General features: G+C 48.7%; 2 protein-coding genes across 3 annotated transcripts; one reads left to right on the top strand and one right to left on the bottom strand.

The window, feature by feature from the left end:
- Nucleotides 1–4,342: 4,342 nt before the first annotated feature.
- On the top strand, nt 4,343–18,269 carry Idua (alpha-L-iduronidase). 2 transcript variants are annotated; one of them, XM_051198038.1, is made up of 14 exons: nt 4,343–4,533; nt 5,236–5,376; nt 14,724–14,809; nt 14,953–15,060; nt 15,359–15,454; nt 15,541–15,743; nt 15,814–15,993; nt 16,105–16,321; nt 16,667–16,879; nt 16,959–17,080; nt 17,168–17,293; nt 17,366–17,442; nt 17,760–17,860; nt 17,974–18,269. In XM_051198038.1, the coding sequence occupies exons 1-14, from the start codon at nt 4,379–4,381 to the stop codon at nt 18,078–18,080; spliced, it is 1,932 nt and encodes a 643-aa protein (XP_051053995.1). In that variant the 5' UTR covers nt 4,343–4,378; the 3' UTR covers nt 18,081–18,269. The 2 variants fall into 2 exon arrangements, 1 of the variants encoding a protein (XP_051053995.1); XR_007835357.1 differs by lacking the exons at nt 14,953–15,060; nt 17,974–18,269 and having other exon boundaries at nt 17,168–17,442.
- Slc26a1 (solute carrier family 26 member 1) lies at nt 5,101–10,356 on the bottom strand. The gene is made up of 3 exons (XM_051198034.1): nt 10,212–10,356; nt 8,493–9,110; nt 5,101–7,765 (listed from the first exon to the last, which is right to left on the bottom strand). Exons 2-3 carry the CDS (start codon nt 9,081–9,083, stop codon nt 6,260–6,262), a joined length of 2,097 nt encoding a protein of 698 aa, XP_051053991.1. The 5' UTR covers nt 9,084–9,110; nt 10,212–10,356; the 3' UTR covers nt 5,101–6,259.
- Nucleotides 18,270–21,633: the final 3,364 nt, after the last annotated feature.

Raw genomic sequence — 21,633 nt, 5'->3', positions numbered from 1 at the left:
GGCCTTTTCATGGTGTCCCATATTTCCTGGATGTTTTGTGTTAAGGATTTGTTGGATTTATGATTTTCTTTGGTCGATGAATCTATTTCTTCTAGTTTATCTTCTGCGCCTGAGATTCTCTCTTCCATCTCTTGAATTCTGTTGGTTATGCTTGTGTCTGTAGTTGCCATTTTTTTTTTTTTTTTTTGCCCAGTTTTTCTATTTCCAGCATCCCTTCGGTTTGTGTTGCCTTTATTTTCTCTATTTCAGTTTTCAAGTCTAGAACCGTTTCCTTCACCTGCTTGGGTTTTTTTTTTTTTTTTTTTTTTTTTTGGCTTTCTGAACTTTCTTTACTTTCATTAAGGAATTTTTTTCCACTTTTTTGTTTGTTTTTCCTCCATTTCTTTAAGGGATTTTCTCACAGCTTCTTTGAGGGCCTCTATCATTTTTATGATGGTAATTTTTAAGTCGTACCCTTCTGCTTCCTCTGCTTTGTTGTTGTGTTCCATTCTAGTTGGTGTAGATTCCCTAGATTCTGGTGGTGTCATGCTTGTCTTTCTGTTGTTAGGTGTTTTCTTGTATTGCCGTCTTCCCATAGCTTCTTCCAGTAGGTGTTGGTGGGGTCTCCCCCTCTCTCTATGGTACTTCCCCGATGGGCTTATGTGGGTCAGAGATTCAATATCTGTAGCTCTGTATGGTCCAAGCTCTATAGGAGGTTTCTCCGCAGACAGGGAGCCAGGGATGGGGTCCAGGATGAGGAGCCAGTAGAAGATGCCAGCAGGAACTCAGAGTGGTCCAGCAGAGATAGGCAGGTCTCTGGGAGGGGCCCGGAACTCCAGCAGAGGACTGGAGGTGGGGTCAGAGACCAAGCAGGTGGAAATTATGTATGGTCCTGCGTGGATAGGCCGGTCTCCTTTGTTCAGAGTTGCTCCGAGAAATCTGCAATGTAGTGTAGATTGTTGGCTCCACCTTTTATCCCAGTGCTCAACCAGAGAGGTGTGACAGTGGGCAGGGTAGGGCACAGGGTAGGGGGTGCAGGCTCGCGGTGGAGATGGATGGGGGTATATCAGAGCTCCAAGGGTGCTCTCGATGGGGACAGAGACAGGAGCAGTGGGGTCAGGGGCCAACCCTGGGAGTTGGGGGCGGGGAGGTTGTAGGGGAGAGGCAGCCCCAATTGGGCCCAGACTCACCTCTAGCCAATGGCTGGCAGAAGAGTACAAAGGCTGGGCTGATTCTTGGGAAGTGTCTGTAGGATAGTCAGATTTCACTGGAAACTGGCACTCTCCAGCTGAGGCCTCTTTCTTTAGCAGAGGCCCTGCTTTGGGGTTCAAGGATCTTGCTGGCGGGAACTCAGAGTGGACCCGCAGAAATAGGCGGATCTGGCCCCTAATTTTCTTAATTCACTTTTAGAAAGTTATCACTATGGCCTTGTTTCCCCCTTGTTTCCAGCTGCTAATTCAATCATACCATTAGACCTTTTCTCCAAGTCTGTCCTGTGGTTTCTGTTAATATTTTCCTATATTTCAGAATGAACAGTCTCCCAAATCTATCTTTCAGTTCCTTACTCCTGTCTTCAGCTGGATCTACTTTGTAGCTAACCTAATCCATTAAGGTTCTGCTATCTTTATGATCTACATACAACAAAACAGACCAATTTAAATTGTGCCATTTGGTAAGTTTTCTTGTAGTTTTTATGTTTTCTCATCAACATTTTTTAAAGGACTTAAAAAAAAAAAGATTTGTTTATTCACTATGTATACAGTGTATACAGAAGAGGGCACCAGGTCTCATTATGGATGGTTGTGAGCCACCATGTGGTTGCTGGGAATTGAACTCAGGGCCTTTGGAAGAGCAGCCAGTGCTCTTAACCTTTGAGCCATCTCTCCAGCTCCATTTTCTTCAACATTTTTATGTTGAAAAAATTTCAAGGAACTGGAAAGATGATTTAGTGATTAAGAGAACCTGCTTTTCTTTCACAAGACCCAGATTCAGGTCCCAGCACCCACATGGTGGCTCACAACTATCTGTAACTCTAGTTCTAGGGCATCTGATACTCACTTCTAGCCTCCATGAACACCAGGCAGGTACATGGTGTACATACATACATACATACATGCAGGCATTCACACGTACACATAAAATAAAGAAATAGGCAGCTGGATGTGGTGGCACATGACTTTAATCCCAGCACTTGGGAGGCAGAGGCAGGATCTCCAAGTTTGAGGCCAGAACTCTACAGACAGAGTTCTAGGATACCTAGAGCTACATAGAGAAACCTTGTCTCAAAATATATAATAATAATGATAATGCCAGGCATGGTAGCACATGCCTTTAATCTCAATCTCAGCATTCAGGAGGCAGAGGCAAACAGATGCCTGTGAGTTCATGCCCAGCCTGGTCTCCATGGCACGTTCCAGCCCAGGCAGGGTTACATACAGATACCTTGTCTCAATAATAATATTTTTTTTTCAAATGTACAGAAAAGTTAGGAGAGTAGTATATATTTTTACCCTGGGTCCACCAATCATTAACATTTTTGATGAATTTGCTTTTCTTCATATATTATGTTGTAATCATATTATTACTCCTTGGTTTGTCCATTTGGACAAAACCCATTGATTCCAAATGTGTCCACGCAAATATGAAAGGAACTAGTGCATCTCCATTCCCACTGTGATGTAGTCAAGTCATTTAACCACCTTGGAATTGTGATTGATAGAATTTTATTGAGCAACATACAGTACATTTTCAGGTTAAGAATTTTTCCAAGTGTAATCTTTGTGATTAATCATCTTTTCCTGACCCAGGATCCATTCCAGCACCAGTTAACCACACACTGATGATTCATTAGCTTGTGCTTCCTAGAGTGGAGGGAATATGTCCTCTTCTGTCAGATGGAGTATACTTACTTCCACTCCACTCTGGATATGAGGAGTTTGAGTTCCTGTGAGGGCAATTCAGTTTCTGTCTTCAGAGTATAGTCCTCTAATGTGCTGAGCCTGACTCTCAGCTTCTGTTCTACAACCCCCATAAGACTGTCCCAATTTCACAGCTTCTTGGCTGCTGCTTCAATGATTGAAAATCTCCAGCTGTAAACAATAGTCTCACCACAGAGAAACTGTTTCCCAAGCTGTGACCCTAAAGATCCTGCCATCACTGGTTGTTCAAAGGAAGGTTAGTCTGAGACAATCTTACTCCCACTGCTGTCTCCCTCTTTAGTTTCAGCCTGGATTCTTTACTCTTACTTCAGCTTTTAGGTTATTTAAAATGCTCCACTAACCCTTTTGGCAGTTTTCTCCAGGGTATTTACTATTTCCCCTAGAACGTTTCTGTGCAATTGTTTTATCCAATCCTTTCTGTTTGGTGTTGTAGTGACCAACATTGAAGCTTTGCTATTGGCTGCTTCTATTCACTACTTAATATTTGCTATTTTATTTTTGCTTGCTATGTGTTTAATAAACTCACTAACTCAAGACAGCTTCCATACATCATTCTTCATACAGAACAGATTATCCTAACAGGTAGTATGCAGAAGTTTCTATGGACACTGAACTTTGTATTTCAGTCACTGAAGAAATGCCACATGGGCTCCTGAGTTTCTGATCCTTGAATAGAGTTATGACATAAGAACTTTCATTTCTCCACCTAGAAACCTTCTCTTTACCAGCTGGTCCTGAGGACCTAAGACTTAAAACCTAAGGAACTATCGACACTTGTTTGAACCCAGGGAAGGTCTACTGTAGGTGTCAGGGGAGGACTGCATGAGAAAGGGGTTTTTCATGGGGTTGTGAAACTTGAATGACTTTATTGTTGAGGGAACCCCAGAAGTTAAAGACAATGTGCTACCAAGATTTAGAGCCTAGTTGCTTCTGTTCCACTGTTGCGAATATCCTACTCAGTGCGTATGCACAATTCAAATCTTAAAGACTTGCACTGTTAACTTGCACATGCACCCACGATTGACCTTTGGCTTCTGAAGCGTCTCTGACCATGCCTGTTTGTCTTACTGCAGCACCATTTCAGGAAAAGGCCTAGATCCACTCTGCCAAAGCTCTGGACTTTCTCCCCAAACACAATCCTTTGGAGCAATCTCGCAGCGCCATCTTCTGGTACAGCTCTTCTCCACTCCTCACGAGATTTAGTTGTGTCTGATTTGCTTTTCAGACTTCTTGTCGGCCTCCTGAGAGACCTTTCCGGACATGCCTCACCCAAGGCCACTGTTCTCCCCAAAACTGCCAGTGTTCGTTTGGGCGGAACTCGCTAGGGGAAGAGGCGGTGCGTGCTGGGTCCTATCCTGTCCGGGCCTGGCTAGCGATCACGTGGGACGCTACCCGGAGGCAGAACCACTGCGACCCGGACCTAAAGGCTTGCAGATCGGGAGCGCCAGGGTACCTTAGCTATGCGCTCACCACATCCCCCCTCTGCTACGCTGGCGTTTCTAGCTGCGTTCTTGGCCAAGCCCTTGGCTCTGGCTGAGACCCCATACCTGGTGCGTGTGGACGCAGCCCTCCCGCTTAGGCCTCTGCTGCCCTTTTGGAAGAGCACCGGCTTCTGGTGAGGTCCACCACATGCTCTTGCCAAGCCCAGGAAAGTCTCTTGCTTGTCCCCTGGGTTCCTGTCATCATCCCTTTGGGTTCTCTGCCCATCATTCCTGAACACTCAGGAGTGAAGATCAAACTCCTTCCTTCAGGGTGTGGCACGGGTTTTCTACATTATAGTGTGTCTTCCTAATGGCCCTCAGGGATCAAGAGCATGGTACTCAGGCTATAGGCTCATTATTGGTACTTGGGCAGAACCTGGGACTCTCCCAAAGTACCAAGTCCTGATCTCGAGTGTTGGACTGGACTTGGTTTCTGAATACCTCCAAGTCTTTCTAGGAATTTGCAGATTCTCTTCTATGGTAGACAGATGTCATATTAGACACCTACCCCTCCCCACCCCCCACCCCCGCTGCTGCGCTGGCGTTTCTAGCTACATTCTTGGCCAAACCCTTGGCTCTGGCTGAGACCCCATACCTGGTGCGTGTTGACACAGCCCTCCCGCTTAGGTCTCTGGTGCCCTTTTGGAGGAGACATCTGCCTGCCATAGAAGCCCACCCTCCAAAGACAAGACTGTAGGATATTTCTGGCGAAAGGGCTACTTTATCATAGAATGTGGAGAGATACTGATGCTCTGCAAGGGCCTGCAAGTCATGTGTTAAATGTCTGCTGCAAGCTCCTGCTTAGGATAAACTTCGCTTCTTTGTCCTGTCCCCAGCCCCCCACTACCTCACGACCAAGCTTACCAGTTCGACCTTAGTTGGGACCAGCAACTGAACCTTGCCTACATAGGTGCCGTACCTCACAGTGGCATCGAGCAGGTCCGGATACACTGGCTGCTGGATCTCATTACAACAAGGTGGGTGATGCTGAGGTGGGTGCCCTGGGAGCTGCTGGTTAGAGCTTGTCTTACAAAGATGCTGAGATGGTGAATCTGACCCTGTCAGGGCCAGCTGTGGAGCACAGGGCTGGGCTGTGGGTTAGGTATCATCATGGTAAGGCACAGGACTGGAACTGTACTTCCTATTAGAACATCCTGTTGGGCAGAAGAGGAGGGGAAGGTCTGTTTGGCTATGCCAAGGGCAGGCCCTGGATGGAGCACAGGTGGTTTCCTTTTGAGGGTTTCTTAGAAATGCAGAATGGGGTTGGTATCTACTGTGCCTGGCTTTGTACCATACATGTACCACTTTGTGTTCACCAGTATAAGCTGTATAGAGACATAGTGCCTGAAGGTCAGGTTGGGGTTATATTAGTTACATCATCTTAGACAGTGACATGGGACTATCTGCTCTGGAGCAGGTGACTGCCTTTGCAAGGGTTCAACCAAGATGAGCACCGGGCTTGAGAAGGCCCTTTGGAAATTCAGACCCTTACCCCTTGGCCATATATATGTTCAGCTCATTCAGGGGGAGGCCATATAATTAGCAGGACTCTGTTTCAGATAACAGACTGTCAAACTTGGCACTCACTGCTTAGCTGAGGGATCTAGTGTGTGGGTGCAACCACCAGGGTTGAATAGGCACCAGGAGGCAACAGTGGTCTCAGAGGTAGAGGATCTCAATCACTGAATGTGTGGAATCCTTGAATGTGTTAAGGGTGCAGCACTTTCCTTCCATTTGGAGTTCCCTAGCTTTTCCCAAGGCAGAGATGGTCCAAGGATATATCTTTCTAATGACTCCATCCTTCATATCACTCCTACAAAGGAGCTCAGGACTGGCTTGTGCACATGGGTCTTGGTCCTGCTAGAAGGCAGAGTCAGTAGCCACCAGCTCCTCACGGCGGGCATGTGCAGCTTCCACGGCACTGTGTACACTGGGAAACAGCAGCTCATCCTCAGCTCCCTGGTCTTCCCCAAGGAAGCCCCCTTTCCTCAGTGTGTCTCTCACTGAAGGACTACAGCAAGCCAGAAGCAGGGTGATGTCCAGGGCCCTATAGTTTCTCTGCAGGTCCTTCAGTGTGGCCATGCCAGCCACATCCAGGAACAACAGTGGTGCACAGTCAATGACCACTGTGTGGAAACCGAATGCCAGGGGTATCACCAGCCCGGCCCCTCTGTTCACTGAACCCATATCCTTGCAATCCACACCTACCTCTGGGTTCTTCTCTTTCCTGGTGGTTAGGTGACCTGCATTCAGCCCTGTGAGGCTGTAGAGTGACTGCAAGAAGAAGTCCTTGTTGGCATAGTAGAGTGGGCCCGTGAAACGGAATACTCGCACCTCAGGTGGGGGCAGGAGGCCCTCAAATTCAGTAGCATCTTCATAGAAGGTTGAGTCTCCAATTCGAGCAAGAAGGGCAGCCCGAGGACGCTGTGTGCGGCCTGCCAAACTGAGCAGTGAGAAGAACACCCCCGCTAACAGTCCAGCCTCAGTGCTGACTAGCACACAGGTGGCTGCAGTAGCCACCCAGACCAGTGCATCAGCAGGGCTTAGCCGCCAAAGCTGTGGGAGGTCCTTCACCTTTCGCAATGCCCCTCGCAGGCTGACAACAATGATACAAGCCAGCACACACCGTTGCAAATCGTGAAATAATGGAGCCAGTACCAGCAGCACAAGCAGTACCACAGCAGCACTGACCACACTGGACAGCTGGGTCTGGCAGCCGGTGGCTGTCTTCACCAGAGTTTTGGACAGAGCAGCACTTGTGGCAAAACAGTGGAAGAAGGCAGGCAGCACATTGCAGCAGCCCACAGCCAGAAGCTCTTGGTTGGCATGAACAGAGTAGCCATGGCTACGAGCAAACATCTCTGCCAATGAGATGGAGAAGGCTGAGCCCACAAGTGCTAGGGATATAGCATCCAGGGCCACATGCCACATTATCTTAGGGTCTGGTACCTGTGGGGCTACAAAACCAGTGGGAATGCTGCCAGCCACACTTGAGCCAAACCGAGTATGGAGCTGTCCAAAGTGTGATACAACTGTGGCCACCACAATGACTAGTAGCTCTGTGGGTACTGGGACCTTCAGATAGTGTCGGTAGCGGTCTGAGAGCTCCTTAGCTGCTATCAGCACTCCTAGGCACACGGCACTTGTGACCATGTCACAAATATTGGCCTGTCCCACATTCTGCAACAAGCTCAGCCATGTGTGGACCACCATGCCTGGGCCCTGGTGCCGAGGGATCCGAACACCCAGCAGGTGTTTAGCCTGAGAAGTCAAGATGGTCACAGAGGCTCCCATAGCAAAACCGTCGAGCAGTGGTTGTGAGAGGTAGGTAGACACAAAGCCCAGCCGGAGGACACCCATGAGGACCTGTAGATGGAGTACAGTCAGTTTGGTAGGCCAGCATCAGTATTGCCCAAGGGGTAGGGTTACAGCACAGAACCTGGTATCTACCCTTCCTTACTCCCCTGAATGGACTCCTGCTGTTCCACATGTGTAATGGGCCAGAAAACACAGCGACATAAAACATGGATGTTGCAGTTGGCTGTGGATGTTCATTTCTCACACATGCAGAAATTTGCTTTTGTTTCAGAATCAGGGCTGTAGGCATAAGGAAGCAGGCCCTTCCTCTGTGCCTTGAATGTAGCACAGGTTCCTTCCACCCAGTTCTCTCCTGAGCAGCCATAGGACAGGAGGAATAGGGAAGACAGGGTAGGCCAAAAAAAAAAAAAAGCTAGGTGTGGGGAGGCCAGGGGAATGCATCTCTACTCTTAGGTTCTGCCTGCGTCAGAAAGCCAAGGTGGACATTGAAGTTATAGGCTAGTTTATCTGAGCCATGACCACATTTGGCCCAGTGGCCCTACTCAGATCATAGCTGGCTAGGCCAGCCCTACATGCTCCTCCATTCTGTGATTTAAGTCCCTCTGGTATCTAGGCCTGGGCTCCACTTCTGCCCTTGCTCTGCTGTTTTCTCTCTGAGCCTGAAGGATTCTTTCTCCACATGATTCCAGGCTTTTCCTGGTGGCAATGGCAAGCACCTTTAGGTGCTCCAAGAACCCAGTCAGCTAGCCTGCTTGCTATGCGGATAACACCTTACCTGATAAAGTCCAGTCACCAGAGTGAGGGCAGTGGCAATTCGAATGGCATGGCAGTCCCGCCTACAGTCCTGTAGCCCAAACACCAGTGTTGTAGTTGAGTTGTAAAGGGTGCTGCCGTTGTCCCTAGGCCCCAGAGAATCCTGGGAGGGGTCAAAACCAGCCAACTGGAGTTCTCGGTCCACCACCTGACCTACCATGAGGCACAGCAGACTGAAGATGCCCACATTAACATGACGTGAGGTGCCCATGAGAAAGTAGATAAGGTTGGCAAAGAAAGAAGTATAGAGGCTATAGATGGGCTGTAGCCCAGCCAGCAGTGAGTAGGCTATGGCCTGTGGCACAAGGATAATGCCAATGACCAAACCAGACATAACATCACCTGCCAGGTACTCTTTAGGGCGGTAATGACGCAGCCAGTGCATGGCAGGAAACAAATTCTGCACCAGAGCCTGCACACATGGCATACTGCAGGTGCAGCTTTGCTTCATCCTGGCCTTCAGTGTTTCCAGCAAGCCCTGGGACACAGGGGGCTGTCGTCGGACCAGCACTAGAGTCCCACCCTTCTGTTGGGACTCAGGAGAAGCATCCATTCTGTCACACCAGGCTCTTTGGCCAGCCTGCAAGGGAGAATGGGCATGGTTAGGAGTTCAGGCTCTCAGAGCCTATGAGCCAGCTTCCCAGTGAGTGTTTGTCCACCTAAACACAAACATCAGAGGTTGTCCTTCCATCAGGTGCTTGTTCTTCAGTGTAGATGGATGTAAAGCCTTGAGCTCCAAAAGCTAGTTTTATGGTGAGAGTGCTCATGACAGCAATGTGCTTCAGGGAACCACTCTACACAGCCTCATCCCTAGCTGTGCTCAGCTCCTATGTGAAGTCCACCTAAAGCATTCTGAAGGTCACCCACCAAGACAAGGGCTGGATTAGGCCCACATATGCCCAAGCCAGTAACAATAGAGGCAGATACATGTTTGACTGAGCTTGAGCTCCAAGTCCCTGCCCATCCCATCTGGTCTGGCAAGGGGCTTTGCCAGTCACCCACTTCCACATGCATTCTACTAAGCCATCACCCATTCTGTGAACACCATGGGTCTGGAGGTTGGCAGAAGGCCTTGCATATGGTGTTCTGGGACCCCTGATTTGTGACACCCTTCCCCATGAGTTTAGAGGGTGCCTCACTAGGCACAAGTGTGCTCCTGAACCAGTGTGCTCCTTACTCTCAAGAGGCTCAACTATACTGAACAAGTATACCGCTCCACAGAAGTCCACCTTTGGCCTAGCTATCCTAGCCCCTTCTGACCTTGCCTTGATTCCCAAGCCATGATGACCACATGGTGACCTTGGGTCCTGTTTACAGGTTCCAAAGTACTTGTTTGTAATATTAATCAAACAGTCCCTGTTCCCTTGGGACTCAGGAAAAGGTGGTGACTGTTGGAGCCTATTGTGCCTGGCTTGGGTACTGGAACAGCAGCTTCCCTGATAAGGTGGTCTATCAGGCATCCTAGCTCTTGAGGAATAGGAGAACAATGTTACAAAAGAGCCACTGAACACTCTGAGGCTCACCCCATATCTTTAGGGACTCATGAGTGGAGGAAGGATAATAACTGTCACCTGCCTTGTATCTGAGCAATTCCCAGAGAAGCGACAGTCTAGGTTCCTGTCTCTAGCCAGTAAGCCACATCTTCTGGGGCCTGTTGTTTGGGTACAAGGACAGTTCTTACCTGGGACACCTGGTTGGCTCTGTAGGCTTTGCAATATCCAGGGGCTGCGGTGGGATGAACTTCCAATCACTCTGACTTCTGTTAACAGGCGGAGAACAAGGTTGGCAGGCACTTCTGAGACTGACCTGGGAATACTGTGCTGGGCTCCCTGTTAAATTATTTACTTCCAAAATAGCTGAGTCATAGGTTTCTCCCGCCAAATGAGTGTTACCTGAGCATCTAATCCTGTGAGCTAATCCAGCGAGTTGTACTATAATCAGAGGCTCACAAATAATTATGGTTATGTGGGCCTCTGATAAACTCCCCTCTGCAGGGGGGTAAATGCTCCAGGTACAACAGCTTCTGTATTGTTAGGAGGAAGAGGTGGGGACAGGAGTAGTGAGGCCCCAGAGGAGCTGAGTAACATGCTTTGGCTATGAGTTTCTGGGGTTGTGTACAGCTGACTCCACCTACCCAGATGGTGGTTATCTTTTCTCTACCTTCATGGAACCTGTTCTAGCTGGGACAGGCTGAAGCTCAGACTCTGTTCCATGTCTCTGTGTGCAGTATATGAACAAGGCTGCTGCTTGTGTTTAAATACTTGAGTGAGTGAACACATGCCTGTGTTGTGTACAGCCCAAGGACTGTCATTTTTCCCTTGGAGGCAGGGACCCTGGATTGGTCTCAGTTTCTGCCCTCCTTTTTCTTTCCTTCCTGGTACTGACTACCTGTAATCATGGTTAGGTGCTTGGCCCCTATGTACCTCTATAGGACATGGGATTTGCCTTGTAAGGATAGCCCTTTAACATTAGCATAATTAACCAGTGCCCTCAGACTTGAGGAATGCCACTAAGTTCAGTAAGGCTAGTCAGAACCTCAGACCCACACTGATCCTCTCACATGTGTTTGAAAGTAAGTGGTTCTCTTCTGTGGGCTGCTGTGTTCTGGATACCCTCCCATCCTGGAGATGGTCCCTTCATTATGGCTGGAAGGCCCAGCTAGGTTGATGTGCTGTCTCCACAGGCCCAAGCACAGTGGGCAGTTTACCTTGGGACTGGACAAATTGAAACTGTATGTTTTGTTCCTCTTATCCCCAAGGGTCTTGAGAAAGGGCTTGGGATCAACAGTCATCTTGCAGAGCCAGCTGGGGCCTTGAGGCTCCATTCCTCCAGGTCAGGAGATAATAAGGATTCAGAGTTCCTTCTAGTTCACAGGTTGAACACTCCTTTGGGACATCTGCAAGCCTTGTCCAGTTCTTGGCAGTCATGGGCATGGCCAACACCCTGCTTGTGGGTAACATGAAAAGGGAATGTGGGTAGAATGGCCAAAATGGAAAGCCTGACTGTGAGACTAGGCAGGACTGGATGCTCTGAGGGTTAGATATTCCTCCACCTTGTTCTCAGGAGCCCCTCCTGAACGCTGTCCTATCTCTCCAAGTGGGTCTGCTGTTCCTGGAAGAACCTTTGTAGGACTGGGCCTCCCTTTTTCCTTGCAGCAAGCCCTGAGCCACTGTTTGCACAGCAGTTGGGAAATGTGGTTTACATGAGCAGTTACGATTGGGTGTGGTGGGGCTAGTCAGAGCAGCTCCTCTTTTGTCGGATAAAAGCTCTTTTAGTGGTGGTGGGGATAGCTACCACGGGTGCCATAAAGTGATAACCTATCCAGCTGTCCACAGAGAGGCACCTGGGGAATGTACTGTTACTACATCCTTGAGAAGGATTGTAGAAACACAGGTGCTGGGGTGAAGGACAGGGTGAGTATTCACCTTCAAGCAAAGAAAACCTTGTAGGAATAGCCCTTCCCTTCTCTACTGCCCTGCCAATGTCCACAGCCAATTAAAATGTAGATGAAGTCATGTCGCTCCTTGCTCCCCTCATTCTTCTGCCTCTACAGCTCTGTGCACTCAGGGCGGTGCTGCAATGGTGTGACCAGGCCCACTGTCGCACCCGAATGTGCCCATTGAGCTGCAAGGTTCTTGGCTTGCTGCTGGACACATAGGGCAGGAGTATGGGGTCCATAGGTCTGTTTGGTCCTATGCGGCTCAGTGATTACCTTCTTTTATCTCTAAGTCCACCATTTAAATCTTGAATACATATTTGGGAAGAAAACATTATACCATGTACAACAGTGGAAAATGACGGACCACACAGGCTCCAGGACCAGATCAGAATTTCTTCTCTCAAACTCGGCCGAGCTCGCACCTTTCTAGGGCTTCAGGTTCTCTCCACGCAGTTTCAGTGCTCCACGCAGCCCCTCCCCCCCCCCCCATCCCGCTTGGCATCCTGCATAGTCGGCGTCCACAGCCCATGTTCTCTTCGCCGCCCTGGTCCTCCCAAGCCTGCAGCGCGCACCCGCCCTGGTGCAGCCTGGCACTGCTGCACTCCTCTGCGGGTGCGTTTCGCCTCCCCCGCCAGTCCTCCCCCCCCCCCAGCTCAGTCCGGCTCACCCAGGCACTCACCAGCAGCTGCGGCCTCATTTTCTAAGCGCTCGCGCTCCGCCTCTAGCGGAAGGAGGCCTAGAGCAGCCCCTGTGTGGCCTTGCTTTCTCTGCGGCAGAGCAGCTGGGCTGTGGCTCAGGCTGCTCTGCAGGAGATGGCAGACTTCTCAACACTTTTCCACACTGATTTGCTCCCTCCCCAGTTTAGGATTCTTTAACACCATCACTCTCTAAGGCAACAGAAGGGAACTAATTCTCAGTGAGGACAAAGGACTGTTTCTAGGGTTTCCCCGGGCATGGTCTGGCATCACTATGGGGGCTGACAGGGGTATCAGGCAGACAGGTCCAGACAGGGTTGGAGTCTTGGGACATCTCTGATGTGAAAGACTGGTTCAGAAATAGCCCTGTTGCTGAGACCTGCTCTGTCTGGTCTGTGACAGTTTCTAACTGACTCCAACAACTTGGGACTTTGGAACATGTGTTTAATCTTTATCCAAGTGCTTGTTAGATTTTATTTATTTGCCACTGTCTTGACCACTGGGAGGGAAGGGAAAGAGCTAAGCAGGTCTGTTTTGTAGCTCTAGGCAGAGGCTCCAGCACTAAAGCACAGAGGGCAGGCTGGGAGAATTAGGACCTAAACTTGGGGGCAGTAGCAATGTGACCATGTACAGTGAGGAATTGATGGGCCTACGTTGCTTCTTGTAGAGGTGGTTCTACCACACACAGTGGAGACTGTCTCTGACCTACCATCCCACTCTACATAAACCCATGAGCATGTTACATATCTTCTGGGGCAACCTGCCTTTAGTAAGTCCTCAGAACCTGGCAGGACTGACACTTTGTACTTGCTGGCTGTTGCCTTCAAGCTACCTCAGCTGCGTCTTCAGCCCTCATGGCTGCTTTTCACCCCTTGCACAGAATTGTAAGCCAGGGAGAGGCCCAAGCATCAGTGTCCTGAAATTCATGTAATTGTCCTGTACATTGCCCACAGCTCACCTCAGATCTGACAGTAGACAGTGTCCTGGCATTGCTTACTTTGTTCCTATTGATGTCTCCTGCTTTCACCTCAACTGACCACTACTGGGATCTCCCAGGAACCTCATGGCTTTGCTTTCATCACTACCTTATAGGTCTCCTATTTTGCTCTGAGTCAGGTGCCCTAAGTCGTGTCCCATCTTCATGTGGTCACAAGCTCCCATTGTAACCCCACCCCCAGCTCTGTACCTTTATTCTGCCCTAGACTAGCTAGCTGCCTTTACTGCTTGACTACCATAAATTTGCTCTATTTAAGGACCTTTGTACTTGCTTGTTCCCCAGATATTCTCATCACTGGCTCACGCTACCACTTGGCAGATTTTTGATGTTACCTCTTCCAAGTGGTTTCTTCTCCCTGATCATCTTCCCCTTTCACTCTGACAAACTTGTGATGTTTTGATAAAGGTTCAGGGAGTTGTCTGATGACTCTTCCTCTCAGAAACTGAGCCCTATAAGAAAAGGCTCAGTATGGAATTGAGGAAGCCCTCCATCTTCTTTTCTTGTCCATCCATGTTTTTTAGTATGGAGAGAGGGAAAGGGACTGTTGGATCAAATTTGGAGTTTTGGTCTTGGAGAGTGTAGAGAATGAGGGTAGTGCCTAACAATTTCTGCTTGACTGCTGTCCCATACTCCTGTTCCCATATCACATGTCTTTAAGATGTCTTATCACCTCCCTACCCTATCTCTATCTTATACCTTTCCTGTACAACTTGACTGTCTCTCCCACCTCAGTGTGGTGACTTACCTTGGCCCTACTTGAATCCCTTGAAGGTTTCATGCATGCCCACCCATTCACATTCCACTGTGAGTGATAGAAGCTTCCCTAGTCCCAAGTATTCAGTGTCTCTAAGGCTTAGTATAGTGTTCTAAGTACACACTCTTGTACATAGTGTGTACAGACTTGTATGTACTTTGACAGACTTTTACAGTGCTGGTCTTTTCCTCTAAAAGCCTGGATCACCCTGGGAACTTGGAGCACCCACACACTTAACTGTGGCCTTAGTTACAATCTAGAGTGTGGAGAAATACCGCTGCTCTCCAGTACTGACCTTCCCTCCACAGAAAGTCATCTGGGCAGGGACTGATATACAACTTCACACACTTGGATGCATTCCTGGACCTCCTCATGGAGAACCAGCTCCTCCCTGGTGAGTAGTGACCCAGTTTTCTCCCTGCCATTCTATGTCTTGGTGGGTGGTGGTATCTCAGCACTGACTGAGGTGCTGGTGAGATGTATACCAACTGGGCTTGGTGTGTTGGGTAGTGGGGCAGCTACCCCTGTGTGTTTCAGGATTTGAGCTGATGGGCAGTCCTTCTGGGCACTTCACAGACTTTGAGGACAAGCAGCAGGTGTTTGAATGGAAGGACTTGGTTTCTCTCTTGGCCAGGAGATATATTGGTGCATAGGGGAGAAATTGGGGAGGAGGGCTGCAGTGGGCTGTCCTGGGGAGGCCCTCTTCCCAGATTACCCAGGCCACCTCATGGTCTTCTCTGCCACAGACATCCCTATACCCTAGCCAGAGATGCCTGATAGGTGAGGGACTCACCTGATGGGAGTGGGGTACTTACCTGGGACCAGATAACCCCTATCAAGTGGAACCCCCCATGGGGCCCAATTCCTAGGAGACACCAGGTAGGCTCCATCCCAAAGCCTGAGGGTAGAGCTTCCTGAGTGTAACAGCAGAGACACTCTGCAGGTAGGTATGGGCTGACACATGTTTCCAAGTGGAACTTCGAGACTTGGAATGAACCAGACCATCACGACTTTGACAATGTGTCCATGACTATACAAGGTGGGTAGCATTTTTCCCAGGTCCTGTTGAGTGGGCTGCATGAGAGGGAAGCACAACCCTAGACCCTCAAGACCCTTCTGCCTTAGGCTTCCTGAACTACTATGATGCCTGCTCTGAGGGGCTGCACAATGTCAGTCCTATGTTGAGGTTGGGTGGTCCTGGGGATTCCTTCCACCCCCTGCCAAAGTCACCAATGTGTTGGAGCCTCCTGCATCACTGTGCCAATGGAACCAACTTCTTCACTGGTGAGGTGGGCGTGCGTCTGGATTATATCTCCCTGCACAGGAAGGTATGTGATTCCCCCACTCCTCCCTGCCTTCTTTGAGTTGAGCCTGCACTGAGGTATGTGCTGGCTGCAGGGTGCAGGCAGCTCCATGGCCATCCTGGAGCAGGAGGTGGCAGTTGTGGAGCAAATCCAGCAGCTCTTCCCTGAGTTCAAGGACACCCCTATTTACAATGACGAGGCAGACCCTCTGGTGGGTTGGTCACTTCCACAACCTTGGAGAGCTGATGTGACTTATGCGGCCTTGGTGGTGAAGGTGGGTGCTTGCTGTCTAGCCTCATCTGGCCTCAGGAAACCTTCCTCTGGTGGGGGTGGGAACAGTACAAGTGGCCAGAGGTACAGGTCCCAACTGCCTTGATGTCCACAGGTCATTGCACAGCACCAGAACCTGCTGTTTGCCAATAGCAGTTCCTCCATGCGCTATGTGCTCCTGAGCAATGACAATGCCTTCCTGAGCTACCACCCACAGCCTTTCTCCCAGCGAACACTTACTGCTCGCTTTCAGGTCAACAATACTTGCCCACCCCATGTCCAGCTCCTGCGAAAGCCAGTCCTTACAGTCATGGGGCTGTTGGCCCTGTTGGGTGAGTAATAACCCTGCTTCTTTTGCATGTGCTGGGTCAGAGTGAAAATACTATGGTAGTCTGGCATGTCCTGGATTGGATAAGGATCAGCATAGGAGGACCTGGGTCAAGAGAACACGGAAATACTGGCCAGGGACAGACTTACTTCTTCCAGGTGTTGTATAGGTTTCTTAAGTGAGTTTTCCAAATTTCTACCCTCAGCTCCTCCTCCCATTCTGAGGAGTATGGCTGAACAGTATGGTAGGACTTCCCAATATGCAAGTAGTGGGAGTTAAGTACTAGGGTAGGAAACTGGGAGCTGGGAATGAGCAAGCTAACAGCCCAAGTCCTTTGCCTGGCCTGTAGATGGAGAACAACTCTGGGCAGAGGTGTCACAGGCTGGGGCTGTGTTGGACAGCAATCACACAGTGGGTGTCCTGGCCAGCATCCATCGCCCTAAAGTCTCCTCAGAGGCCTGGCGTGCCACAGTCCTGATCTATACTAGTGATGACACTCACGTACACCTCAACCGCAGTATCCCTGTGACTCTTCACCTTTGTGGAGTACCCCCTGGCTTGGGTGAGTGGGGTTCTGAAGGAATTTGGGATCCCAGCAGGGGTGGGACAAGGGAGGTAAACCATGTTGTCCGGGTCCACAGGGCTAGTCTATGTAGTTCACTACCTAGACAATCAACTCTGCAGCCCCTACAGTGAGTGGCAGCATATGGGCCAGCCAGTCTTCCCCTCTGCCGAGCAATTCCGACATATGCGAATGCTGGAGGTTTGTGAGCAAGTAGGGAGTGGGGGGAAAAGGGGTTCCTTAGTTTGTGGGGAGGTTTAACAACCACATGTCCCTCTTTGTCCCTAGGACCCAGTGGTTGAGGCACCACTTCCCTTCCCTGCTGGGGGCTGCCTGACTCTACACAGAAAGGTTTCTTTGCCATCACTTCTGCTGGTGCATGTATGCACACGCCCCTTGAAGCCACCAGGGCAGGCAAGTTGCAGCTTCCTACCCTACATGTGAGGCTGCCTAGTTCACCCCTTCACAGCTACTCCCTCCTCACAGGTTAGCCAGCTCCGTGCACTGCCCCTGACACGTGGGCAGTTGGTTCTGGTCTGGTCGGATGAGCATGTGGGCTCCAAGTACGTGAGTAGGGGTGGTTATCCTTCCCTATGCCATTGCCCTTGTGATCTTACTTCTTTCTCCATTGCCATGTAACTTTTTACTCTGTACACACCTGCACAGATCCACTTGTATCTGAGCTGAGGTTATTAACAGTGGTCATCTCCAGTGTTCTTTCCTCACTGGGACCTTTCACAACTTTGAGAGAACCCAGGGACCCTAGGGGTGCCTGGAAGGACTCTGAAGAGTATAGGGTTGTGGGTCCACCCTACCCTACCCATATAGGACTTCAGGGTTTGCCTGATCCCAGCTTCAGTACTGACCCAGCCCTCCCCAGGTGCCTGTGGACATATGAGATCCAGTTCTCCCAGAAGGGTGAAGTGTATGCCCCAATCAGCAGGAGACCGTCTACTTTTAACCTCTTTGTGTTCAGCCCAGGTGTGCCAAAACCCAGACTTTGGCAGTTATACTGCTGAACCTCAGTACAGTATGGTGTGGGGTGGGTCTGAGGTTTTAGGAACTTCTGAAAACATGTGCTTTTGTGTCTGCAGACACAGCTATGGTCTCTGGCTCCTATCGAGTACGAGCATTGGACTACTGGGCCCGGCCAGGCCCCTTCTCAGACCCTGTGATTTACCTGGATATTCCTGCCTCATGAAGGCCACTGGCTCCTAGTGGGCCTCTGCTGACTGGTAAATGGGGTCACTCAGGTTGAACTGGCCTACCATTAGCTAGTCAGTTGACTTTGGGCTCCTTTGTTGTTCCCCCATTTCCTATTAAAGTATCTTTCACTATCTCAGTCTTGGGATCTACTTTTTGGATGAACATTACAGAGTGCCCAGCTGGAGTGACTTTTGTTTATCTTCTTCCTTTTTCCCAACCGTTCAAAAGTTTAAATTTAGAACTGGGAAGATGGCTCAGTGAGCAAAATGCTTGCTGTGCAATTGTAAGGACTTGAGTTCAGATATCTAACACTCATGTAAAGACTGGGTATGGTGATATATGCTTATAACCCTAGTGCTGGTAGGAGGGACAGAGACAGGCCAGGGCTCACTGGCCATCCAGTCTTTCTGAAATTGCAAGCTCCAGGTTCAGTAAGAATGCCTGTTTCAGAAAAGTCAAGTAGAGAACAATATAAAAGATACTCAATATTGATCTTTGGTTTACACACACACACACACACACACACACACACACACACACACACACACACACAAATACACACTCAACCCCCCCCCCCCAATACACCACAGGTCACACTATGTACACATAGTCTGGGACTCAAGACAAAACTCTTACCTTGAGATTCTGTAATATCAAAAAGAACATTATGCACTTCTGAAATACAATTGCACAGGGTACACATCTCCACTTCAACAGGAAAGTAAATGACAAGAAAGGATTTAACTGAAGCAAGAACAAAACAAATATTAAACCCTGCAGATACATTCCCAGAATTGGGGTACATGTTATTGTGATATGAACTCTAATATGCTAGACAGTTCTGTCTTTGTGGTATTGCCATTTACAACCCCTATCATGTTTCTCCAAAGCTGGTGTCTTATGTTTTCCATTGCTGTGATTAAACATAATGAGCATAAGCAAAGTTTATTTGGCTTACATTTCTACATTACAATCTATCATAGAAGGAAGTCAGGGCAGAACCCTGGAGACAGGAACTAATGTAGAAGCCATGGAGAAGTTCTACTTACTGATTTGTTCTCCATAGCTTGCTCAGACTATGTTCTTATACACCCCAGGACCACCAGAGCCTGGGCTCTCCAACATCAATTACTAAGAAAATGCAACACAGCTTTGCCCATAGGCAAATCATGTTAGGCCATTTTCTCAATCGAGGCTTCCTCTTCCCAAATGACTCTAGTTTGTGACAAATTGACATAAAACTAACCCAGATTTGTCACACATATGGCCTCCCAACTCTTCCTTTGAAATCTGGCTGGAAGCCTACATAACCCTGTAACTGTAATTTTTGTATTCTGTCTTCTAAATCAGCATCCTATGGATCACACAAAGGTCTACTATCAGCTTGAATAGTAGTTGGGACCCTTGGGCCATCCACGGTTGCAATAAACTTTGAGTGCCTTGTTGCTTAGCCCCATGCACTTGGGCAGAATATCATGAAGATGGTAACTTGTGTTGTGGGTGGTGGTGTTCACTTCATGGGGAACAGGAAGCAAAGTAAGGATAGGATTAAGGGTAACCTTCAAAAGCACTTCTTCATTGACCTGCTTTTTCCTTCCTCTTAAATTATCTAGAATCTCTCAAAACAGAATCACTCTCTGGAAATGAATTGTTTAACATAGAAGCCTTTGGGGTGAGGAGTATATTTACTATTCAAAATAGGCTGGATATATTACCTAGGTTCTGACCATTGGAAGAACCCTTTCTCAGTACCAGTCTCTGGTATGCTAAGACAGAGTTACATCTCTTCCAGGTGGCCTGCTGGACACATATTTCCTTAATTCATTCTGCACATTTCCATTCTCTCCAACAGCCCATAGAAGCCCAGCATACAGAAATTTGTGCTGCAGCCTAGGCCTGCTGTCAAACTTTTCCAAGTTAGTATTACCTACTGTCCATACATACTACATGGATACATCCAAATGCAGAGTTCCTCTGGCCTTGTGCCTCTTAGAAGTGGGCAGAGTGAATGAAATACAATAAACTTCTTTCTGTATTGCTTTTTATCCTTTTGTGGACCTTGAATCCCCGACTTTTCAGTCTCAGTTTCCCTAGTACTAAGTACCACCATGCCTGTCAATGACCCCTCGCTTGAAATAAAATATGACATTTCCCATTGCCATGGGATCACCACAGGCTTCCCTGGAGGATCCTGAGCTTTTCAGAGCTTGTCTTTCACCTCTTATAAGTATGTTTTACTAAGCCCTCCAGGACATGTAACTTCTTGCCCACCAAACCCAGTGAGCATGACCAGCAGGTTGCATTAATTTTGGAAGAGTGATCTCACCAGGCAAACTTGAGATGTGTGGACATTCATTATGGGAAAATAGACTGCTCTTGGTGAGACAAAGAGCACTTTCCAGTGGAGAAGCTGATGTGTTGGGCAGACAGCCCTCAGACACAGTGGGTGTTGACACGGCCATGATGCAGCAAACTACCACATTTATTATCCCTGGGGCAGGTTATAAGGATCTGGAGGAAGACCTCTCCATCTCCCACTCTGTCCTAGAGACTTAAAAAGGGCCTCATGGGTGATCTTCAGAACAAGCCAATATGGGCCACTGACAGATGTTCCTAAGCCTCACTGGCCAGTAGGTCACTTAGTTTTCAATTGACAGGACTGCAGCCACTCAGACCCATCATCCAGTCACTGTGGGAGTTGACCTTCCCTCTTCCAGGTGGGATCTGGCCTCTCTCATTCTAGGTTCTGTGTCAGGAATTAATACGAGGCCCTGGAACAACATTGTGATAGTTTGTGCTGGCACAGGGTCCTGTGGGCCCATGTCCAGCAACACTCTGCAGCCTATACTCTGTGGTAATATCTCAGGCCCTCTCATCTTGTTGATGGTGTCTTACTGGTCCCTTCAGTACCACAGACTTCTGCAGGCACATTGTTGTGCGAGTCAGCTCTGAAGCATGCCTGTGGTGTTTGTAGTTGCTTCCAAAGGGCTTTGGATACTGTTTGGTATACTGATGATTGTCCCTGTGTACATCATGGAGGGAGTATCATCAGCCTCTTAGCCACAGCAGGGTATTGTCCAGGTCCAGGTCCCTCATCCTGACTTTTGAACCCTGAAGGTATTCAGGCTCACACCACAGACTTCAGACGCTAGACAGTCAAGGCAGGAACTACTGAGGAAAACAGTTACTGGTTTGCTCTTCATGGCTTGCTCACCTTGCTCTTTTATACTAGATGGGTCTATTTGTTCAGAGATGACATATTCACAGTGGGCTAGGTCCTTACATCAATCATTAATCAAGAAAATGTTCCTGAGACTTGCCTATAGGCCAGTCTGATGGAGACAATTATTCAGTTGAGGTTTTTTCTTCACAGATGACTCTAGCTAGTGTCAAGTTGACAAAACCTAATCATGAGAGAAGGTCTATGTCATAATGCCCCTTTTGGCCCCGATGACTGAGTATAGTTGGTCCTTGATTCTTCTCTTGGTCTGACTGCCCTTTCCCTTCTTGCTCCCCCTCACTCATGGCCCCATTCAGTTTGGACCCTT

This window comes from Phodopus roborovskii, unplaced genomic scaffold (genome assembly GCF_943737965.1).
Source record: "Phodopus roborovskii unplaced genomic scaffold, PHOROB, whole genome shotgun sequence".
In the NCBI taxonomy this organism is placed as follows: Eukaryota; Metazoa; Chordata; class Mammalia; order Rodentia; family Cricetidae; genus Phodopus; species Phodopus roborovskii.
This window is presented reverse-complemented; position numbering and strand designations above follow the sequence as displayed.